We start from the raw sequence: 20846 nt of genomic DNA on the forward strand, positions 1-20846 counted from the left end.
GGCCCCTTCCTGCATCAGGAGCCTGAAGTCCGAGTGTCCGAGCTTCTGTGCCTGCCTTGCATGCAGGCTTTTCACAATGATGATTTTGTTTTGAGAGACAGAAAACCATGCAGAAAGTACAGAAAATAACATGACAACCTCCGCCCCCATACCCACCACCCAGAAGTGACAGTTGTTACTCTTTGATGTGCCTTGTTTTCTAACTATAACACGTAAAGTGTTACAGATAAAGTTGAAATCCCCTTATTCCTTTAGCCAAAGTCCCACCCGCTCCCTGCTCTGCCAACTCTGAGAAAAATCGCTGTTGTGAATTGAACATTTACCTTCCATTTCACTTTTGTTTTTATCTTCAGCCACCTATGTTTTAAAAAGGTAATTCATTCACATGTTTCAAAATTCAAAAGGTACAAAAGGGGGAATTCCCTGGTGGTCTAGTGGTTAAGACTCTGTCAGCCAGAGTTTCGTGGGGTAGCCATGTGTCATTGTGGGGGGCGGGGAAGTGTGGTCTTGACCCTGGCTGGTTGTGCGCCCACTGACCCGTGGAGGCTCTCTTGCTAAGGAAGGAGTGGGGGACAACTATCAGGGGACAACCAGCAGCCTCTGCTGCAATGCCAGAGGTTTAAAACCTTTTGATGGGGACAAATCACTTCCTGTGTGGAGTGCCGGCTGGAAATGGGCAGAGAGTCCGGGCCAGGTCCAGTGCAGGACCTCTCCATGCGCTCTGGAAGCACGAGGGCAGACTGGGCGTTAAACATCTTTCCTAGAGAACAATGTGTGAGCTGTACAACACGGCCTCTGCTGCACAGGAAGCCCTGTGGCCAGAGTCCCTTAGAGCATGCTGTGTGAGGCGCCCCCCTCCTCGACGGCACTGCGAAAACCCCAGGCTGACCTGTTCAGCGCACAATATGGTCCGGAGCCCCCGGGGCCTGAATACCGGCTTTGCGGCTTCTGGGGAAGGGCAGGTGTGACACAAGACAAAACAGCCTGTAGAGTCCCAGCTGCAAGGCTCCAGGACGGCTCTCTTGAGTCTTGGAGAGGCTGTGTCTTGAATGCTTGGCTTTTTGTTTGTGAAAGAAGTGTTTTCCACAGTCCCTAGGCTTCCTTTTACAGAGAAATCCCAGGGTTTCGATGAGCCACAGAGTGGGAGGATGGGGTCAGTGAGAACAGGCCCTTTCAGAGGGAGAAGCTGCTGGGGGCCGGGGTTAGGGGGGCTCGCAGGCAGAGATGAAGGGCAGGTCTCAGTGCTCCATGCCAGTGGCCTTGGCCAGGGTCAGACACTGGAAACAGCGTGGCTGGGCTGAGAGGGAAGCAGAAGGAAAGGGGACCGCATGTGGCCTGTTTGGGGCCTTGGAGCTGTTTGTTTGCAGGATGGGTCAGCTGCAGCGGAGTGGCAGGCTAACCGAGGCAGAGAGCTGGCCTCCTATGGCTGGTGGGCTGGGGGCACCTGTCTGGGGGGAGGTTAAGAACCTGCCGGTGTGTGTGGGGTTCCCCATGGCAGTGAGGCAGGGACCTGGGATCTGGGATCCTTTGCTGCAGTGCTTGTACCTAGACAAATGTCTCCCAGCAACAAAATGCAAAGAAACTACAAGGGACTAAAAATAACCACATGCCTGTGCAGTTGGGGCAAATTCTGGACAATAAGATACAAAAAGACCAAAAAACCCCCAACTGCCACTTCTAAAGAGACAGGAGCAAAAGCAGGGGGTTGGGAGCAAAAGCAGGGTACTGCGCATGCCCCCTGCATGCAACACCACCAAAGGGGTGGGCAGACCACCTCAGCCACCCCTCCCGCTGACCCCTGGGCACACCCTACCCTCACCCCATATAAGGAACCAGCTCGCCCCTCACTCGGGGAGCAAGTGAGCAAGGGAAACTTTTGTGTGTTCTCGCTCCCCACCTGCTGCAGCAGGGGCCCCAGTAAAGCCTCGCCTGAATTTCTTGTCTGGCCTCTTGACAATTTCTATTGATTGAGGAAGCCAAGAACCCTGGAAAGTAACAGCAGGAGGAGGTGCTGGAGGGCCAGCCCCCGGGGGAGATCTCTGTGCCGCATCCAAGCCAAGAGGATGATCCCAGGTTCCGACTGGCCTGGACACCCTGCAGTGGAGTCGGTGAGGACAGAGGCCGGGGGTCCTGGCCGGGGGCCTGATGGCCTTCTTGACAAGGTGGCGGGGGGACGAGGCAGGGGGAGGGGCGTGTGAGCACCCTGCCACCCATCACTGGGGGATAGGAATGTCCCATATGCCCAGATGCCACCCAGAGGGGAGGGGAATCAGAGGAGAATTCCTAACACACTGGTTCTAACCGGGAGAGACTGTTAACTTGAAGGGACATATTTTGAAAATTCAATCACACTTCAGAGGGAATGGAAATTTAAAGTCAGGATATGAGCAATTTCTCTAAAAAGGGCATGTTTGGGGGCAAGTCTGGGCAGTGCTGTGTATTCAGACCCCTCCTCTGGGCCCGCCAGGAACCGCGGTCCCACCTGAAGCCTGGGCCATGGGAGATGCCCCGAGACTGGGTGGGCTGGGCTGGGGGTGCAGGGAAGCGGGAGGCCCAGCAGGCGTGGAGCCAGGAGGGTCTTGTCTTTGGCAGAGAGACAGAAGGCAGGTGGGTGACCCACCCGACTCCTAGGGGCGGGAAACCAGATGGTGCTGACCGGGGCCGGGCGGATGGACGGGGCTGGCAGGCGGGGGACCTGGAAATTTGTCACGGTCCTTCGAGGTGAAGAAAGGAAGAGGACAGTCCTTAGCTGTTTCCACAGGGGAGGCTGCGGCCCACGTGGCTTGGCTCCTCGGGGGGCAGGGTGGTGGGTGAGGCTGAGCTGGTCGCGGGGAGCGTCAGGACTCCCCAGCGGCGGCTCAGTGGTCGGGGCTGGAGACGAGATGAAGGCGTGGCTCGCTGTGGCCCGTGTGGCCCTGCCTTGTCCTCCGGAAGCGGGTGAATGCTTACAGCAGCCCTCCCGTTTCACATAGAAGGGCCGACCCGGGACCGTGGGCCAGCTGGATTCCAAACCTGGCCTGACAACAGGCTGCACTCCCGGAGGCTCTGCCCGCTGCTGCAGCGTGGAGGGGGAGCCCAGACCAGCCCCCCACGCCAAGGGCGAAGCCCTCGCCCATCCCCGCCCACCGGGGCAGGAGTCTGTGGGCAGGGGGCCTGGTCAGCCGGGGGTGCTGGGCCAAGGCTCCCAGGACCTGCACCCCGAATTCTCCCCGAGGCCTCCGGGGAGGAGGTCCCTGGGACCAGGTGCGTGTTCCGGAAGGAGACTCTTGGATGGGTGATGGCCCCCAGGGATCTCCCGTGCTCTGGGCTGGGGGCATGCTGTGTCCCTGCCAAGGGCACCTGCCTGGGTGGGTGGGCAAGTCGGGACTGCCTTCCCTAGGAGGGAGCTGGCGTGGAGCACTGAGGGGTCCTGAGCTCGCCTGAAGGTTGGGGCTGAAGATCCAGGGAAAGCACGCAGGTAGCAGGCCTGCCACCTGGGGCATGGCTGGTGTGAAGAGGAAACAGCAGGGGATGCAGGGGTGGGAGGCTGGGCTGCAGGGCAGCTGGTGGGGGAAGAGGAGGTGGGGTGGCGGGGAGAGACCAAGGAGAAGCAAGGTCAGGCGGGAGGGGCGGGGGGGTCAGAAGGGGTGGAGGGGCTGACAGGCTGGGCCAACGCAGGGGAGGCCGCAGCCAGTGCAGAAGACTCCGAAGTGACCTTCAACTTTAAACAGGAGAAGGCGGGCGAAAACCCCCATTTTTGGGGGAGGTGTTTTCACACACTGGTTCCGCAGGGCTGAACGGAGCCACTGCAGCGGGAGGACACGTTCCCCCTGGGTTTGCTGAGCGGGGAGCAGGCTGAGGCCCCACGTGTGATGTCCAGGAGGGGCTGAGGCTGGGTCTGCACGGGGCGCCCGCTCCCCCTCCCTGCAAGGCTCCGCTCCGAAAAGAGAGAGGACGCTTCCTCACAGACCCGGAGGGTCAAGAGCACACTGGACGGGGAAGCTCTGGTGACTAGGAAGCGGCCACGTCCGCCCCCGGACACGGCGTGGCCCCGGCTGTGACTGCCCTTCCTCCTCTCTGTGGGCAGGGGATGGGGAGGGATGGGGAGGAGGCCTGGATGCAGGAGCATCCAGATCGAGACCGTGGGAAGAGGAGGAAGAGACCCTCACACCTTAGGGTCTGAACACAGCCTTTCCAGAGTCTTGTGTGCGACAGCGCCCACTGGCGGAAGTGCAGGGGCCGGTACCCGAGGCCCCCGGCCCTCCACTTGTCCAGCAACGGCCAGCCCTACCCGCAAGCACAACGGATCCGTTTCCATGAAGAAAAAGCAGTGAGACCTGTGATCATGTCAGTACCCAGACATCAAGTAAGGGCCTCCCTCCCCGTCCCGTGGGACAGAGGACCACCTCATCTGCGCAGCATTTACGCCCCAAACCTTTAACTGAATCTGACCGTGAGAAAACACACGCAGGCCTTAAGAGAGACAACTGGCCTATACTAAAATGCCAACGCTAAGACAGACGAAGGAAAGGGGCGGGTGGGGCTCTGTCTAGCTAAAGGACACAGTAGAGGCGTGACAGCTGAGCGCCGCAAGGGTCACAGGAACATTCTGAGGACACTGTACGGACCACTGGAAAATTTGGATGCGGACTGTACATCAGCTAATATTATCTTTTGTTAAATTTCAGGAATATGATAATGGTTTTGTGTGTGTGTGTGTGTATGTGGCAGAATGTCATTCCTAGGAGGTACATGCTGAAGTATTTTGAAGTATTCTGGGGACTGCAACTTCCAATGTTTCAGAAAAATGTGCGTGTGTCCACGTGCACGTGTGTGATGCATGTGCGCAGAGACAGAAAATGAGTGGGAGTGCAGGATAACAAAATGTGACACATGTTAATCCAGGGGAATCTCAGCTAAGGGTTTATGGTGTCCATGACCTACTCTTTCAACCTGTCATTTGCAATGTTTCAAAATTAAAGTTGAGGGGAAGGAGGCTCAGAAAATAAGCACACGATGTCTGAATTGCTCTGTCTTCCCTTAAGCGGGCCTCATCTTTTCAAGTCCTATAATTAATGACTGATAAGTTATTCTTTTTTTGGTCACGCCGCACGGGTTGTGGGATCTTAGTTCCCTGACCAGGGATGGATTCTGGGCCCTCGGCAGTGAAAGTGCCGAGTCCTAACCGCTGGACCGCCAGGGAAGTCCCTAAGTTATTCTTTGCGGTGATGACAGTCACATTTCTTACTTTCGCAAAGCAAGGTTTAGTGACACAGTGTGTTAACTCCTCTCTCGCTGGGCCACCGCCTGCTCCTGAGGGAAGCCCGTCTGCTCCTGTGTGATTCCTGCGAGCTCACAGATGCTCATTTCGAAAATCAAACCGGGACGGCGCCACGCCAGGTGCGTTGCTATGTGACCACAGACCACACACACCAGCGTTCCTTTTCAGGGTTTATTTCATCTGCTAACATTCATCTTGACCTAGACAAAAACAATTAGATGATTATGACTTGTGTTTCCATCATCAACTCATTTTTTTGTATGAGTCACCAAAAGGTTTCTTCTCAACACTTTTTTTTTTTTAATAAGAAGCTATAAATAAATAAAGCTTTAAACGCTCCTGGGTTCAAGTTAAACTCTTCCAGTTCCCAAAACGTTCACAGACTCATTGTTTGGACAGTTCTCTCGTCCCTCACGCCTCCTCCAAGAGAGGCCACCGAAGGCCGGGGGCGGTGGGAGCGGGGAGCTGTCTGCTCACGGCATGTCTGCTCCTGTCCCTCGGCCCTGGGAAGAGCCCTGGGGAGGCCATCCCTTCCCTGGAGCCCCAGCCCGTGGTGCTGGAGGAGATGCTGCAGGCTCAAGAAGCCTTTACCTCAGAGCAGGCGTCCTGAGCCGGCAGTGCTGGACGGGAGACCCGAGTGGCCGAGGGGCACTGCCAGCCGGTGCTGTCACTGGCACCCCTGCCTGGATGCTGGCCGGAGCCAGGACCTCCTTCCAGATGCAGTGAAGAAACCGAGGAGACCGTGTGACTTGGGACAACGGGCCATGAGTTAAAACACTCCATTATGTACAAAACACATCCTGCACTCAGGCCCACACCCTCAGGAGCGCACCTTGGGGAGGGCTGCTTGAGCCAGGCCACTGGCCGGGTGCCCGGCGGGGCTCATGCAGAACAGACTTCCTCCCAGTGGGAGGCCACAGCAAGCCCCTAGCGTCGCAGGTGCTCGTGCAAGACCCCAGAGCTCTCGTGAACGTGTCCCACCCTCCTCCCTGGAGCACGCCCGCCCCAGATGAGTATCGGAGCAGACTCCCATGCTGACCTTCACACCCCTTTAAAAGAGCCACCTGAGCGCTCACCTCCGCAGCACGACGTGTCCGCTCTCGGGGGCCTGCTGACTGCGCTGTCCTTGGACTGCAGGATGAAGTGGCCAGCGCAGGAAGCTGGAAGGGGGGGGCCCTCAGGCCAGACAAGCAAAGACTAAAGCTGCTGGCTCCTGGGTAGCCACCTCATGCGACAACACCCCAACCCTTCTGGTGCTTACGGAAGGGTCTCGGCTCCCACCCCCTCATTCCACAGGAGGGCAGCTAGGGTGGCCAAGGGGAACATGGGGCAGGGAACCCTGGCAGGATCTGCCCAGGAGGCTGCAGGGGGCCCGGGGCCCTCACCACCCTCCTTGAGTCGGGCCTGCAGCCGCCGGGCACGCGTGCTTCCTCTCCTGGGGAGACGGGGTGCCCTTCCACCTCGGGCGTGGGGCTCACACTCAGCTCTCCAGAACCAGGTCTCGGGTCTCATGTCGGGGGGTGCACGTCCAGAGGCGACGCTGGCCTGGCCTCCTCGAGCACAGGAGGGACGGGTGTGGGGCAAGTGTCTACAATGGACTGAACATGGCTTCTCCAATCTGCAGGGCTGCGGGGAACAGGCCTGACCAGCTGGTAGGGGCAAGGGCGCAGGAAAACGCGGGGAGAGCCCAGGGTCGGGGGGCTGTGTGTCTGGGTACTAGGGGAGCCACCCAGAGCTGTTTCTTCCAATCCTGCAGGAGAATCTGAAAGCCCGAGTACCCTTTCCTGGCTGTCCTGAACCACCATGGCCCCAAAGTATGGCTCGGGGGCAGTGGCTGTGGTCTGCAGCGTTCCAGCCAACGGAGGCTTGGCTGAACTTTATACACGGGGCTGTGGGGGGAATGGGTCTAAGTCCCACCTAAATGTCCAAGTCATGGGCTTGGGGCTGGGGGCAGCCCACTAACAAAGCCCAGAGGGTCAGAAAGGACAATGCGGGCAGGGAGAGCTCTTGATTTCTGTCCCCCTTCCTGTCTGAGCTGGTCTGGCTGGGAGGTCTGCCTGGACCCAGGTGGAAGCATCCTCACCTACGGCCTTCCTACTCCTGGGATGCCCTCCGCCCATGCAAGGGGGCAGTGCAGCATGGGGCCCATCTCCCCACAGCGCCCCTTGGTCTGGGGACTGAGGAAAACAGGGTGGGGGACCCCAGGTGATGTGCTTTGATCTCTTGACCCGAAGCATGAAGCCACACTGTGGGTTTTGACCTTGGGCTAGAGAGGGGAGTGGGCTTCCCAGGGGCTGGACTAGAGTCTTCTTGGCTTCAGACGGGGTGGGCCCTGACCCTGAAGATGGGTGAGCTGGGAGCTCCATTCCTGAGGCTACCTCAGAGGGCTGCCGTGTCTCCACGCAGCCTTGGGGCCAGGGGTTCCCTGGAGGCTGAGCTACCTGTGGGGGGTGGGGTGGGGGAGGCAGCGGGCGTGTGCCTGGTGGGCGTGACCACACACCTGGCCTGGCAGGTCCGTCTTCCACTGCACTGGATTTTTCTAGTCTTCAAACCTGTGGCCGTTGTGACCATGAGGACGGGAGAGCGGGGACATACCTGCTCCCAGCCCTGCAGGCCTGGTCGGGGGGGTCCTCCAAGCACCCTTCCCTCTGACCCAGAGGGTTCCCACGTTGATTTCTCAGAGCCCCGGCCTGGGAGGGTGGGAAGAACTGACCCACCAGGCCCACCCCTTCCCCTCCCTCAACCGTTTGTCCGTCTTCTGGCGAGCGGACGGGGGTCCTCTTCCCACGAGTTCTGGGGGCCGTGTGTGTCGGTCAGTCTGTCTGGTCCCACCTGCCCCCGCCGGCCGCCACTACCACTTCTCGATGATGTGGCTCATGTAGTCCTCGGTGGGCACGCGGCCGGGCTCCTCAGCGTCCCCCCGCGGCGGCGCCTCCTTGGCCCGGTGCAGCAGGCGCTCCTCGCGGCTCCGGAGGCGCTGCTGCCGGCGCTCCAGCTGCCGCCTGTACTGGTAGCGCTGCTGGAAGAGGTCCCTGGCGTAGTCGTAGAGCTGCATGTCCAGGTCGTTGAGCTCCTCGATGCGCCGGATGGTGTCCTCGTCCACCTCCACGCCGCCCGCCCGCGTGCTGTTGTACTGCATGAAGGGACGGATGAACTTGAGGTTGAACGTCCGCTCGAACAGGTACTGCGTCTTGCGCTGGAACTCGGTCAGGCCGAAGAAGGCCATGCCCCGCAGGTTCTTCTTGGCGCTGTCCAGCAGCAGCTGGGCCCGCTTGCCCTCGGGGATGAAGGACAGGTTGTAGCAGCCCACCAGGCTCAGGTCGGCCAGCATGCGCACCTGGCGGTTGCTGGCCAGGTTGTAGGGGCAGTCCATGAACTCCTGCAGCGTGCAGCCCGACCAGTCGGTGCCCTCGTAGCAGGGCGGCAGCTCCTCGGGCGTGGGCGTGCGCCCGTCGCACATGTGCAGCGATGTCTTCCATGTGGCCCCCCGCTGCACGTGCCGCCACTCGCTCAGGTAGCGGGACACGGGGTCTCGCAGCAGGGTGATGTAGTAGAACTTCCTGCAACGAGACGGGAGCGGGGGGGAGGTGAGGCCGGGGCGCCAGGCAGGGGTGGGGCACGCAGGGACCACTGGGGGCGTGAAGGAGAGGGAGGCTGCAGCCCTGAGTCGGATGGCTCTGCTCAGCGTCTACGCTATGGGACCCCCGGGGAGTGGCTTCACCTCTGAGGTCAGCCATCACATCTCAGGTCTCCAAAGGGCCACTGCTGAATGAGAAACCCAGGTGTGAGATGTGATGTAACCTGCAAAGGTCTCAGGCCACCACCACAATGCCGAGTGTGACTGCTGCAGTGTCCTGCAGGGCCCAGCCCTGGTGCCCTCCTGAACCCTGGCCCAGGGTCTCCTCTGGGGCCCTCCCCCGAGCCCCAGGCGTGCCCTCCTGCCTGCTCGCACCTTGGGAGGGACAACCTGACTTTGCCCTGCAGGGGGTGGAGGAGAGTGGCCTCAGAGTCCATACCACCTGGAACCAGACGTTTACAGAGCTGTCACAGTGGCAGGCTTGGTGCAGCCCAAGGGGCCACTGAGAAGTCACTCACAGTCCCAGGCTGCACGGCCGGTCTGGGTCAGGGCCTCCCACTGGGCACACTCCACCCCAGGCTCCAGCAGAGGTCCAGTGGGGGAGGGGCACCAGGAGACCACCCAGCCCCCGGGGTGAGCCGTAACATAATTTTTATCGTCTCCCAGGAACTGTTCCAACCCCCAAGGAGTTGGGCACCGATGCCACCTCCCCACGCTGCGGGTAAGGGGCACCCATCCGTACCATGGGAGAGCTGACTCAAGGAGGGCTGTGCCCCCTTCTCCCTGCTCCCTCGGGGTGAGAGGCAGCCGGGATGATTCAGGTCCCTGCAGGGTGTACTGTGATGATCGGCCCCAGTGCCAGGAACTGTGATGGGCCTGGTGGGTGTGGGTCGCCCCAGGCGGGGTTTGCGGCTCTTCTCGGAGCCCCACCTCCAGGGCTGGCAGAGCAGCTGCCTGAGCAGGTGGGGCAGGTCCCAGGCCGAGGGGAACCAGGGCCTGGGGCGAGCAGCCTAGAGTGTCCTCGGAAGTGGGCAGCAGGACCCCACTGGGTCCCACACACCACTCCTGGGGGGGATCCCTCCCCCCTTCCCCGGCCCTTGCCCGATGGCAACATGGAAGCTGCACCCACACTGCCCCCTCCTCACAGAGGCCCAACAAGAGCAGCCCTCACACTGCCCTCTGGGAAGCCACGGGGGCACAAGACACCTCGCAGGGTCTGGCAGTGCCCTGATCTGACCGCAGCTCCCAGGGGGCAAGGGGGCCCTGGGGTGCGGGCGTGGTAACTAGCAAGGGCGAAGGTGACGGGGTACCACTGGGGGTCACCCCAGCCTAAGGGGGGCCCATTCAGAAAACCACAGGAACGGCAGACAGCGGCAGAAGGCCTGGGCAGAGGGCACCCAGGGGGCTGGGGGAGGAGTCCGCAGGGAGGAGAGAGCAGGACGGGCATCCTGACTCCTGAGCCCTCCACGAAGCTGGGGTTCTCCTGTTTGTGCCTCGGGCCCCCGTCAGCTCTCACACGCCCTGCCCCAGCCCAGGTGCTGACAGCGCACTCCTGGCCTCTGCAGGTGGTTCACGTCCCAGCCCCTGGGGTGGGGTCGGGGTGGCTGGCAGCCCCAATGTGACCCCCTCCTCCCAGCTCCTGTGGAACGTGCCCTGGTGGCTCTGGCTGCCCCTGGAAGAAGAACAAAGGCCCACCTGTGCCCTCCCAGCTCCTCTCTGACCACTGGGACCACGCCCCCCTTGCTGGCTCCCAAGAAGACACCCCGGGGCCTTTGCACGAACTGTGTCCTCCCTCTGTTTCATCAGCTGACTCTGACTCATACCCTAGACCTCAGCCAGAGCCACTTCCCAGGGAAGCCTCGTCCTGCAGACACGGCTCCCTCTTGGGCTTCTGTCACAGTGGTACCTTTCCACTGACCTCTCAGCTCACTCTGCGGTAGGGAGGGGGCGGCAGGGAGCTGGTTCCTGTGTGTGTGCTAAGCAGGGCCATGGTGCCCCCCTGGGGACAAGACTGGCAGGGGCCAGATGGTCCAAGACAGAAGGTGCCTCGGGGCAGGCCCCTCACACAGCACCTTCAGCCCCCGGTGGAGGAAATCAAGCCTTGAGAGGTTAGGCAGCTACCTGGAGGCCCCCAGTGGCTTCAGCACTGGGGTAGGGCGGGTGGCCCCACTCTGCAGACCCTGGTTAGGGGGACTGGGACCGGTGACAAAGACCTTCAGTGTAGCCAGGACGAGGAGGTCAGCTCATCCCAGGGCCAGCCTTCTAGAGACCTAGTATATGACATTTATAAATCCTGACCACGACAACTGCTTCTAAAGAGGCCACAACAGACAGGCAGACACAGAGATACACCTAGAAACACACGTGGGCAAACACAGTGCTGCGTGCAGGCTGCTGGCACACACCGCGTCCACTGCTGAGCCCGGCTGGTCCCGTGTCCTGTCCTCGGCCCTCCCCACACCGTGTGCACACGGGCAGGCCAGCGTGGTGGATTCTCCTGGACACAGAAAACCAGAGTACGACGTGTCAACGGACAAAGATTTGTCTATGTGGCCCCATCGAAGGCACTCGGGGTTCAACCTGGTTGCAAGGTGACCTCTGAGGGCAAGAACTCACGGTGCACAGCGGGGCACCAGCGCCCGCCCCAGCATCTGTGTCCCCGCAGGCCTCTGCAGTCACGTAGGCCTGGAGTCCTGCGTCAGCACTTGCCACCGCCCACCACGAGGGCAGGCTTGGAGAAGTCCAGCTGCCCCTCAGACCCTCACAGATCTCAGTGCACCCTTGAGAGGGGGACGGGGCCGCTAGCCCTCCTGTGGCGTGCTGGAGCCAGAGCTGACTGAGCCCCCTGAGCCCCCGTGCTCACGCTGACCCCCACGGCTCCCCTGCGCACCACATGGGTGCTGAGCGGGGTGGCCTTGCTCCTTGCTGCATCCCTGGATGCCGGCCTGGCTGGACAGGAGCAGGGGCTCGCCCATGGTGACCGGGGCGGGCGGTGTTAGGATGGGGCGTGCTGAGCCTTCTTTGTTCAGGACGTTGCCAGGCCCTGGGCCCCCGATTCTGTCCTCCCAACACGGCCTGTGGTGGAGACTAAGGGTCCAGGCAGACCCTAGACCCTGTGCGCGGGGCCAGCCGCCCCTGGTCACTGCCCAGCCCCCGCCCTGCTCCTGCCTGGACGGCACGGGAGCCCCTGTGGGCGCGTACTCCTGTACTTGCTTGGCCTCCTCAGCAGCGCATACGCCTGACCCCCCACCTCCGCTTCCCGGTCCACTGTGGCCCTTGCTTGCTCTGCTGTCATGACACAGCAGGCACCCGTGGCCACAGGCCTGTGCCCTGGCCACCCTCTGTTCAGCACTCCTGCTCCCGTCTCACTCGCTCTGCCCTCCCTTGCCCGTTAGGCACATCAGCAGACAGGGCAGCTTTACCGGCTACTGAAGGGGGAGCGAGGGCACTGATCAAAAGTGAGCAGAGGGCAGGTGTGGCGGGGGCAGAAGACCCCCCAGACGACCGACTGTCCACGTCCAGGCAGCTCCCTGCCCAGGACGAAACCAGATGTGTGTTCTCTGGAGGCGCTCATGGCTCAGAGACACGAGGAACTGGGCAGGGGGCCAAACAACGGCCTGCACGCTCATGGGGGACCCAGCCCCTGCCCCAGCCGCACCCCAGAGGAAACTGCAGGGTTTCTGCCCCAGAGCGAAGTTCCCCCTGCACTCACATCTGGGGTCCCCCACAAACAGGGGGCCTTCTGCCTCTCACCCTCCAGCAGGATCTGCCCATCCAGGCCGTCCAACTGCTAACCAGCAAGGGTTCCAGAAGGAGGACAGAGAGGACATGGCGGAGGAGATGATAAAAGAAACAATGAGGAGTCAAGCACCTAATTCATTTAGCGTGAAATGGCTCGCCCACTGCCCAGCAAAGGAACGTGGAGACCAGACCCAGGATTACAGACATGACCCAGGAAGCGCGTGGACAGAAAACCAGGACCCGTAAAGGGTGGGACTCAACTTCTCTATGGAACACCATACGCTAAGAATCGATGGAGCGATGGCTTCAAAATGCTGACAGGAAATAGACCAACTGTATCTCATACCCAGCCAAGCTTCACACCCGTGAAGGCTTGGGAAATTTGTTTTCTGTGAATCCTGCTCTAGGAAGATACTGGAGTATGTATCTCATATAGTAGATGAGAGAAAAAAAAAAGTGTGGGACACAGGAGCTCGAACCCAGGAGAGATCCCAGATGTCCACAGGGCATCCCGCTGGGTCTGCCAGGAGCAGAGGGACAGGGCTTCCAGAAAAAGGGGCACAGACAGATTACCTGACAAAACACAGCACTGGTGGGAAAAACGAATGGTAGGTACATGGCAGATCTTTGGAATCACCTGGAAAAAACTGAGTCTCTGAAGATGGAAGACAAAGCAAGTAAAAAGTAGGGCAATCGTTAATTCTAGGGAAAACGAAAAGTTACATAAAAAAAAAATGAAGTATGCTACTAGGCTCAGAAGAAAACAGTGGTTTTAGAGACATCATGATATAAACAGTGGTAAGTGACTGAATAAAAACTTGAGCTTTAACTCTCCTTGGAGAATGGGTGGGGTGTGGAGAAGGATAAGGGCATAAGAACACTTCATCTGTCAAAACAGAAAGTACACAGATAGCATTTAAATCAGTGAAATAGCACTATACACGACTCAGAAACACGGAAGTCAATACATGAAGACTACCAAAAAGAGCTGCAAGAGGTTCTTTGGGGAAGCTGGAAAGGAAAAGGAGATCTGTTGGGTTTTTATCATAAACCGCTTGGAGCTATTTGTCTTTAAGCATGTGTGCATTCTTGTAACTAAAAACACTAAAACAATGTGGAAACTGGCTTAAAAAAAACATACGGAGAGACGCTCCCCTTCATTAGTCATCGAGGGAACAGCACACTCAGCCACAACGTGATACCCACTGGAGCAGCAAAACAAAGTGGGGCAAGGCCAACTTGTGACAAATGCTTACTGGGACAGCTGTTGTGGAGTGACTTCATGGGAAGGCGGAAGGCGCACACACACTCACCCCGTGACCCTCACACTCACCCCCCCCGAGTCCTCTCCTAGGCACACATCATGGGGAAGCCTCGTCCACGCGTCCTGGGAGGTGTGGACAAGACAGTCCACAGCACTCTGCTGGTGACAGCCCCAAACATCCGCCGCAGAGGCATGCGTACACAAACGGGGTGTATTCTTCCAACAGAACACTGCTCAGCAACAAACAGGAACAAACTACAGCTACTCAACGGCAACTTGGGTAAATATGATGCATAAGATGTTGCAGAAAGAATGCAAATTAAGAAACTGTAACAGAGTGCAACGATATGGTTTATCAAGTTTCTAAAAATAAAACCAAAGAAAATGCTATTTAGTGGTACGTACATATGTACTGAAAACAGTGAAAAGAAAAAGGTGATGAGGTGATACACAGGAGCCCTCCCGTCAGAGCTTAGCCTTGGCGTCTTGCGGGGTGGCAGCGGGGGCGGCAGGGACCGCGCTAGTCCGTGGCGGCGTCCATGGCACTGATCACGCCCTTGTGCTTAAGGCAGGAGCGAGGGTGCAGGTGTGCATCCTGTGCTTTATTCCCTAGGTACGTTCACGCAACTTCTTTTGTATTTCCCAAACACGTGTGATAAGGAAAGCAGTTTTAAAACCAACGTTCTCCAGGGCAGGCTGCGAGGCCCCTGCTGGCCTTGCAGGTGGACCAGCACTCTTGCCAAACCTGGGGCCTCAGTTCCTCAAAGCGTCTGGTTTCCCCTCCCACCTCTGTGCCAGCCAATTCCAGGTGTCTGCAGCCCTTTCCTTACCCCTGACCCCTTCCTACATGCCAATGTGAGTAGGGAGAGGCTCCACGGGGGAGGGGAGGACCCCTTGGGGGCATCACCTCTGGGGACCGTGAGGGTGGCCAGTCTTCTGGGTCAGTCGGGGCCGCCCTGTGGCTTGTGAACTAACCACATGATAGCGAGTCAACTGCTCCTGCCTCCGGGAAGGAACCACAGCTCCTCCGGAGCTGGAGCTCCCAGCCGATGGCCGGCTTCCCATCCAGGAGGGCCTTGGGGTGCAAACAGGGCCAGCAAACAGTGCGCCCCGCCCCCTGGGGCTCCCCTTTCCTGCTGCCAATCCCAACGCGGGAGACCAGGGACCCTGTTTAGTGACTTGTCGGCAAGTTATGCTCTGTCAGGGTGGGAGGCTTCTGGCACCTTCTGCAAGCACAGCCCTAACCCACATCCTGGCCTAAGTGGGAGCCCATTGCACCCCAACTTCCAGGGCAGGTCTCCGTGGAGCAGGGCTGCCCGCTACGTCCCAGGACGGACCCAGGGAGCGGCGCAGACACGCCCCAGCCCAGACCGTCCTGCCTGTGAGTTGGCGGCAGGATTCACAGCGCTGTCACCCTAGCAGGGCACACACTGGGACTGGAGGGGTGACAAGGAGGCCCTGCTCACACCTCTTCCCCTGAAGCTTCTGCCACTGGCTGCTCGCCACCATCTAGCCAGCCAGCCGGCACCCCACACGGTCCACTGCTGGCGGCAGGACATGGCACGAGGTCGTCCCTCTGCAGCCGTGTGCAAGGTCACTCGGGCCGCCACCATGCGCCATCCCTCTCCCCAGGGTCTTCACCCCACCCTCTCACCCCAATGCGGGCAAGCTCTTGGAAGGCAGGCCTATGTACTGGGGACACCGCAGTGCCCTGCTCAGCGTGGAGACAGCCCATGGCATCCAGGGCCGCGGATGCACAGCAAAGGACATAAACCAGCAATGCCCCCAGGGCCCTGACAACGGCACCAGTGGCCACAGCCAACAGGCTTGCAATGTGCCAGGCAGAGCCCGGGACCCAGGCACTTCTCCCCTTTCACAGAGGATAAGCCCAGGCTCAGAGGCGGGCAGGGCTCTTAGGGCGCTCTGGGCTGGGTGGGGCGGAACCAACAAGGGCAGTAGGAGGTGATGAATGGCACCGCTTACCAACGGGGCAGGTCAGGAAGGCTTCTCAGAGACGGTGGGGACACAGCCCTTCGTGACCTGAGAAGGGGGCGGTGCAGGCTTGAGGTGCAGGCGGGGCCGGACAGAGAAGGGTCTTGTTCATTTACAGGAAAACAAGCTCCGATGGGAAGTGGCACAGAGTGCAAAATTCACATGGATTCAAAGACAGAACATAAGACTTCAAAGAAACTTCATGCCGTGAAACAGTTCTAGCCTGCCCGGTCTACAACCACTCCCAAGAGCCCACATGTGAACCGACCGCGTCATGCTTCCTTGCATTTAATTATGCTCTGTTTAATGCTTTCTGCGACCGTGGCTGTTCTGACATTTTTGTGTGCCCTGGTTCGGTGCATCCCACAATCGTGTACATCCTAGTGAACAAGGAATGTGTTTTGTTCTTGGGTGCAAACACTGCTGTCAGGGAGCGGCCAGCTCTAAAGTTTTAAGAGTCTGAGTTCTCACGGGACCAGCAGCCCGGAAGCCCTGCTTTATTGATGACAAACACTCAGACGGCCTCTGGGAAAATTCTGCAAGGTGCAGCTCTGCACTCCTTCCTTGGAAGGTGACAGCTGCGAGGTGGCTGAGTGGCAGGGGGCCTGCCCTGCCGCAGGGCTGGGATCAGGGAGAGGGCCCTTCTCACTGTCCTCAGAAGCCCCTCCCCCTCCTGCCCGCTGTTGTGGGCATCGGGCGAGTCGGAGCCCACAGTCCCGACTGGGAGGTCCGCTCTGTATCCCGCGGACTTTATCAGTGATGAGGAAACCGGGCTCGCAGAGGTGGGCGGCTGATGCAAGCCTCGGAAGCAGAAACGGCCCCTCCCCTCGCTCGGGTCACACCCACGGCTGGAGGAGCTTTCCTCTTCTGCCCCAAACCCCACTCCTGACCCTCCTCCTGGGAGCCGGGAGCCCGGAGCCCAGAGCAGGGGTGGGTGCACAATTCTGTGGCTGGGTGACGGGCTGGATCAGCAATTATGCTTCCAGAAGGAGTCTGCTCTAAAGAGCAGGGCTGAGATGCGGCAAGTCTGCTGCAGGATGTTGGTGGCACGCTGGCCATTACAGGAGACACGGACGCAGAAGTCAGTGGCAGACACACACGGCAGACGGTCCTGCAGCAGCCAAGGGCGCAGATGGTCGCAAGCCTGCTGGTGCACAGAAGGGCCTGTGCCTGCCGGTGCGGAGACAGAAGGCACTACTCAGCGGCTCTCAGAAGAGTGAAACTATGGATTCTCCCCAACATTTTATTATGAAAAACTCAAACTTAAAAATTGAAAGTTCAGTGAACACTCATATGCCCAAATGGGTGACTTTAACATTTTTTGGGATTTCCCGGGTGGTCCAGTGGTTAAGAATCCGCCTTCCAATGCAGGCGATGCGGGTTTGATACCTGGTCAGGGAACTAAGACTCCACACACCGCGGGGCAACTAAGCCCACGCACCACAACCACTGAGCCCACATGCCACAACTAGGGAGCCTGTGTGCCACAACTTCTGAGCCTGTGCACCACAACTAGAGAGCCCACACGCTGCAACTACTGAGCCCACGTGCCACAACTAGAAAGCCCACACGCCGCAACTTCTGAGCCCACGTGCCACAACTAGAAAGCCCACACGCCGCCAACTACTGAGCCCACGTGCCACAACTAGAGAAGTCTGTGTGCCTCAATGAAGACCCAGTGTGGCCAAAAAAACCAAAAAAAACCCAGAAAAACAAAAACACCCGTTTTCTTCTTTATATACTCTGTATTGCCCGCGGTGAGCACACGTCATTTATGTAACTGAAGTCAAGTAATAAAGGTCATAAAACATCCCTGTTGCTTGGGGTGCAAAGAGGCCATCAGAAAGGGCCAGCTTTGCAAGCTCTGTGCTCACGTGTCCTCTGTGATAGGACGCCAGCTGCCCCCTCCGCTCCGGGGGATCCAAGGGCAGGGCTTTTGTGAACAAGGTTCTAACTCACAGGAACAAACTCAGACCCTGAGACGAAGCTGGATTTTTCTACCAGTGCTAGCAGAGCTGCAGCTCCCTAATTGCGTGTGAGGACTGTTATTTAGGATTAGAATTACAACCTTTTCTTTTTTTTTTAAAGAAATACTGTTGTATTACTTCCAGATATACAGTCACTGAAAAAAAATTAATGCCATAGGGGGATTGGCTTCACTGCCACTTTCTCCCCCAGGACGAGCTTTGGGGTCCCAGAGCAGCAAGGGAAACTCTGTGAGGGGTACCTGAGGCCCCCTCTACCCCAACTCCGTACTGTGGTCTCCCAGGGCCCAGGAGTCCCTTCATGAGGACAAAGGCCACACCGTGAAGCCAGTATCCAGATGGTTAATTTTCAAAAAACCATACTCTGAGAGGTCTCCGGAACTTCAGAGGGAGGACCCCGGGCAGAACTTGCCATGGGGCCTGCTCAGGTGTGCAGGAGCCTCCCAAAGCCTTGCTCTGATGCCCGTCCCACCCCAGGGCCTGGGGAGCATCCCAGGGCGGGGGTGCCTGCTCGCTCACCAAGGTCCGGGTCCCCCTCCCAGCAAGAAGCTGACACCCTTCGGGAGGTCATGGCGTGAACCACCTTGGTCATTAGGTCACTGAGCTAGGCCCTCGTCAGCACTGCGTGCTGTTGACCTCAGGCCAGGTGCCCCCCAGAGCCCACGGCCTGGAAACGCCTGCTGCCCCCGATGGCCCCCTGGCCTTGGACAGTGCTGCGGGTGGGTCAGGCCAGCTCCGGGAGCGTGGCTCACGCCACAGAACAACGCAGCACAGAACCCAGATGAGGGATTTGAGGCCTTTGAGAAAACCCAAGCCTGATCTGGCTCTGACTCCCACGGTGAGGTGGAAGCAGCTGAGTGCCCGTGTGGGCTGGCTGCGTCCTCCCCTTCCTGTGACAGGAAGGCACATCTCCCCAGGGCAGGGCCCAGCAGCTGTCAGCTGTGTCACCTCCCTATCCTCACCACGGCTGAGTGAGCAGTGCGGGCCCATGCGAGAGGAGCCGGGTCGGAGGAGAGGCGGGCCCCGCTCTGAGCGGCATGGGTGGGGAGCCGGACCACCCCCGGCAGCACAGGAGGGAACCAGCTGATGGAACGGACAGTCTCTACCGGCTCTGGCCAGCACTCACCTCCCTGCACCAAAGCACAGCGCCCCTCCCGGGTACCTGCAGGAAAAACCCAGATCCGCAAGTGCTGAGATGGCAGTGCAGGCTGGGGAGCCCCTCTCCAGATGCAGGTAGGAGACGCTGGCCTCAGGCCTTTCTTCCTGGGCAACGTGTCCGCAGAGCAGCTGTGAACTCATAGCTGTTATTTTTGTCGATTAACTGACTCTGCTTCCCAAAATACCCGGGCTGGGAGAGCAGCCTCGCGGCATCAGTGGTCGGGTGCTGTGTGCACACAGGTGGGCCAGTCCTCCCAGAGCCCCTGCGCCCCGGACACCCAGGGCAGGCAGAGCCTAAAGCCGACACAATCCTTGGCAGTACCAGAATGGAAGCTCTGGGGTGGGCGCAGGTCCCTTGATGGTCGTCCCAGCTGGACGGGTGGCGAGGAGAATGCCAGCCCAAGGCCACCTGGGCACGGGAGCCCTGTCGTCCTTCCCCAGCAGGGGGCACGCCCGGAGGCATGTGCCCTCCGCAGGCTGGGGCCCAGCTGGCCTCACAACTCTGCTCCCTGCCCCGCCCACCTCTAACAAGGTGGGAAGGCCCTTCCTGGCTCACCCAGGGAGCTGAATTCTTACAGACAGCGGGGAGAGAGTCCAGCTACTGGGAGTGGCGCTCACGTGGGCCCCCAGGTGGCTCCACAGGTTTAGGAAACAGCATGGAAATCTCTGAGGAGGAAGAAGCCCAGGAAGTGTCTTGTAGCCAGGTGCGGCTGTGTGACTAAGCCTGGCCATCAGGATGTCTTTAGAGACACCTCCCCCCACCCCCCCACCATTCTCTTCCTGTTGGCTGGAACATGCATGTGACTACAGAGGGCCAGCAGTCGTCTTGGACCATTATGCAGAAGCCTTGCTTTCTGGGGATGGTAGGGCCAGAGAAAGAGCCTGGGTTCCTGGTGCGTCTAGCGGCTGCACCACCTGCCTGGCCTGCCTACGCTGGGCTCCTTTTCAAAGAGAGAGGAATAAATTTCCACCCTATCTTGGTCTCTGAACCTAATCCATCTACTCCAGGACCAATGCACGAGGACCCAGGCACGATCAGTGGTGAGGCCAGCCAGGTCTGGGGCGAGGCCTGGGGTATCAGAAGTTCAGTAATAACTGCATTAATTCAGTGAACCCTCAAGGCTTTACCCTGGTCATCCTGGACACTGCCAGACACCCTACAGGAAGAAAATGTTCCCATTTTGCAGATAAGGAAACTGAGGTCCAGAAAGGTTAAACAGCAAAACTGGCCACAGAGCTGGCTGGTGGCAGTGCTGGGATTGGAGCTCAGGCCCCCGGAGCCTGTAACCGCCTGGGGAGAACTGGTCACCTGCTGAGCCACAGGCCCCAGAAGGCACATGAACACGTCACCTGGCAAGGTTGGCCCTGGCCACCTGCTGACCACTTGCCAAACAACAGTCAGGAGTGGTGGTATTTTTAACTAAACTATGGACACAATTTACGATCCACTTCCTTTAAAGTACAGTGAGTTAATTAAGAGTCAGAGTGGTCTGCATAAAGAAAAAAACACATCCAGACCTGCAGTGAGGACGAACCAGCCCTGAGATGAACCACTTTACCCAGCAGCTGTGACCGTCTTCCTGATGGCCATCCCGGGAGGGGAAGAGCCAAAGTCCTGGACTTTGCCCGGCCCTGGACTTGGGCACCTTGGCTGTGGGATGCGGGGCAGGCCTCCTGGACAGGTTCTCCTCTGGTTCCAGCCCCGCTCCAGCCCTGCCTCCTGCTGGCTGATGACACTAATGCAGACGCAGAGCTTGGGGGAGGGCTTGACTCTCACGGGCCCCGTGTCCCTGCCAAGGCAGGAGCGGCAGGGCTGAGAGCCGGGCTGCCGTGAGCCTGCACTGAGCCCAATGCCTCCGCGGCCCTGCC

The 20846-nt window shown here is 59.2% G+C and overlaps 1 protein-coding gene across 1 annotated transcript in view; it reads right to left on the reverse strand.

Moving 5' to 3' along the window:
* Nucleotides 1-5417: 5417 nt before the first annotated feature.
* HS6ST1 (heparan sulfate 6-O-sulfotransferase 1) overlaps nucleotides 5418-20846 on the reverse strand; it is a 43136-nt gene continuing 27707 nt past the window's right edge. Inside the window, exon 2 of the mRNA XM_068545330.1 lies at nucleotides 5418-8820. Within this exon, the coding sequence (XP_068401431.1) occupies nucleotides 8112-8820 (709 nt within the window). The 3' untranslated portion in view covers nucleotides 5418-8111. The remainder of the gene's footprint in view (nucleotides 8821-20846) is intronic.

The sequence above is a fragment of the Eschrichtius robustus genome, chromosome 5, assembly GCF_028021215.1.
Source record: "Eschrichtius robustus isolate mEscRob2 chromosome 5, mEscRob2.pri, whole genome shotgun sequence".
In the NCBI taxonomy this organism is placed as follows: Eukaryota; Metazoa; Chordata; class Mammalia; order Artiodactyla; family Eschrichtiidae; genus Eschrichtius; species Eschrichtius robustus.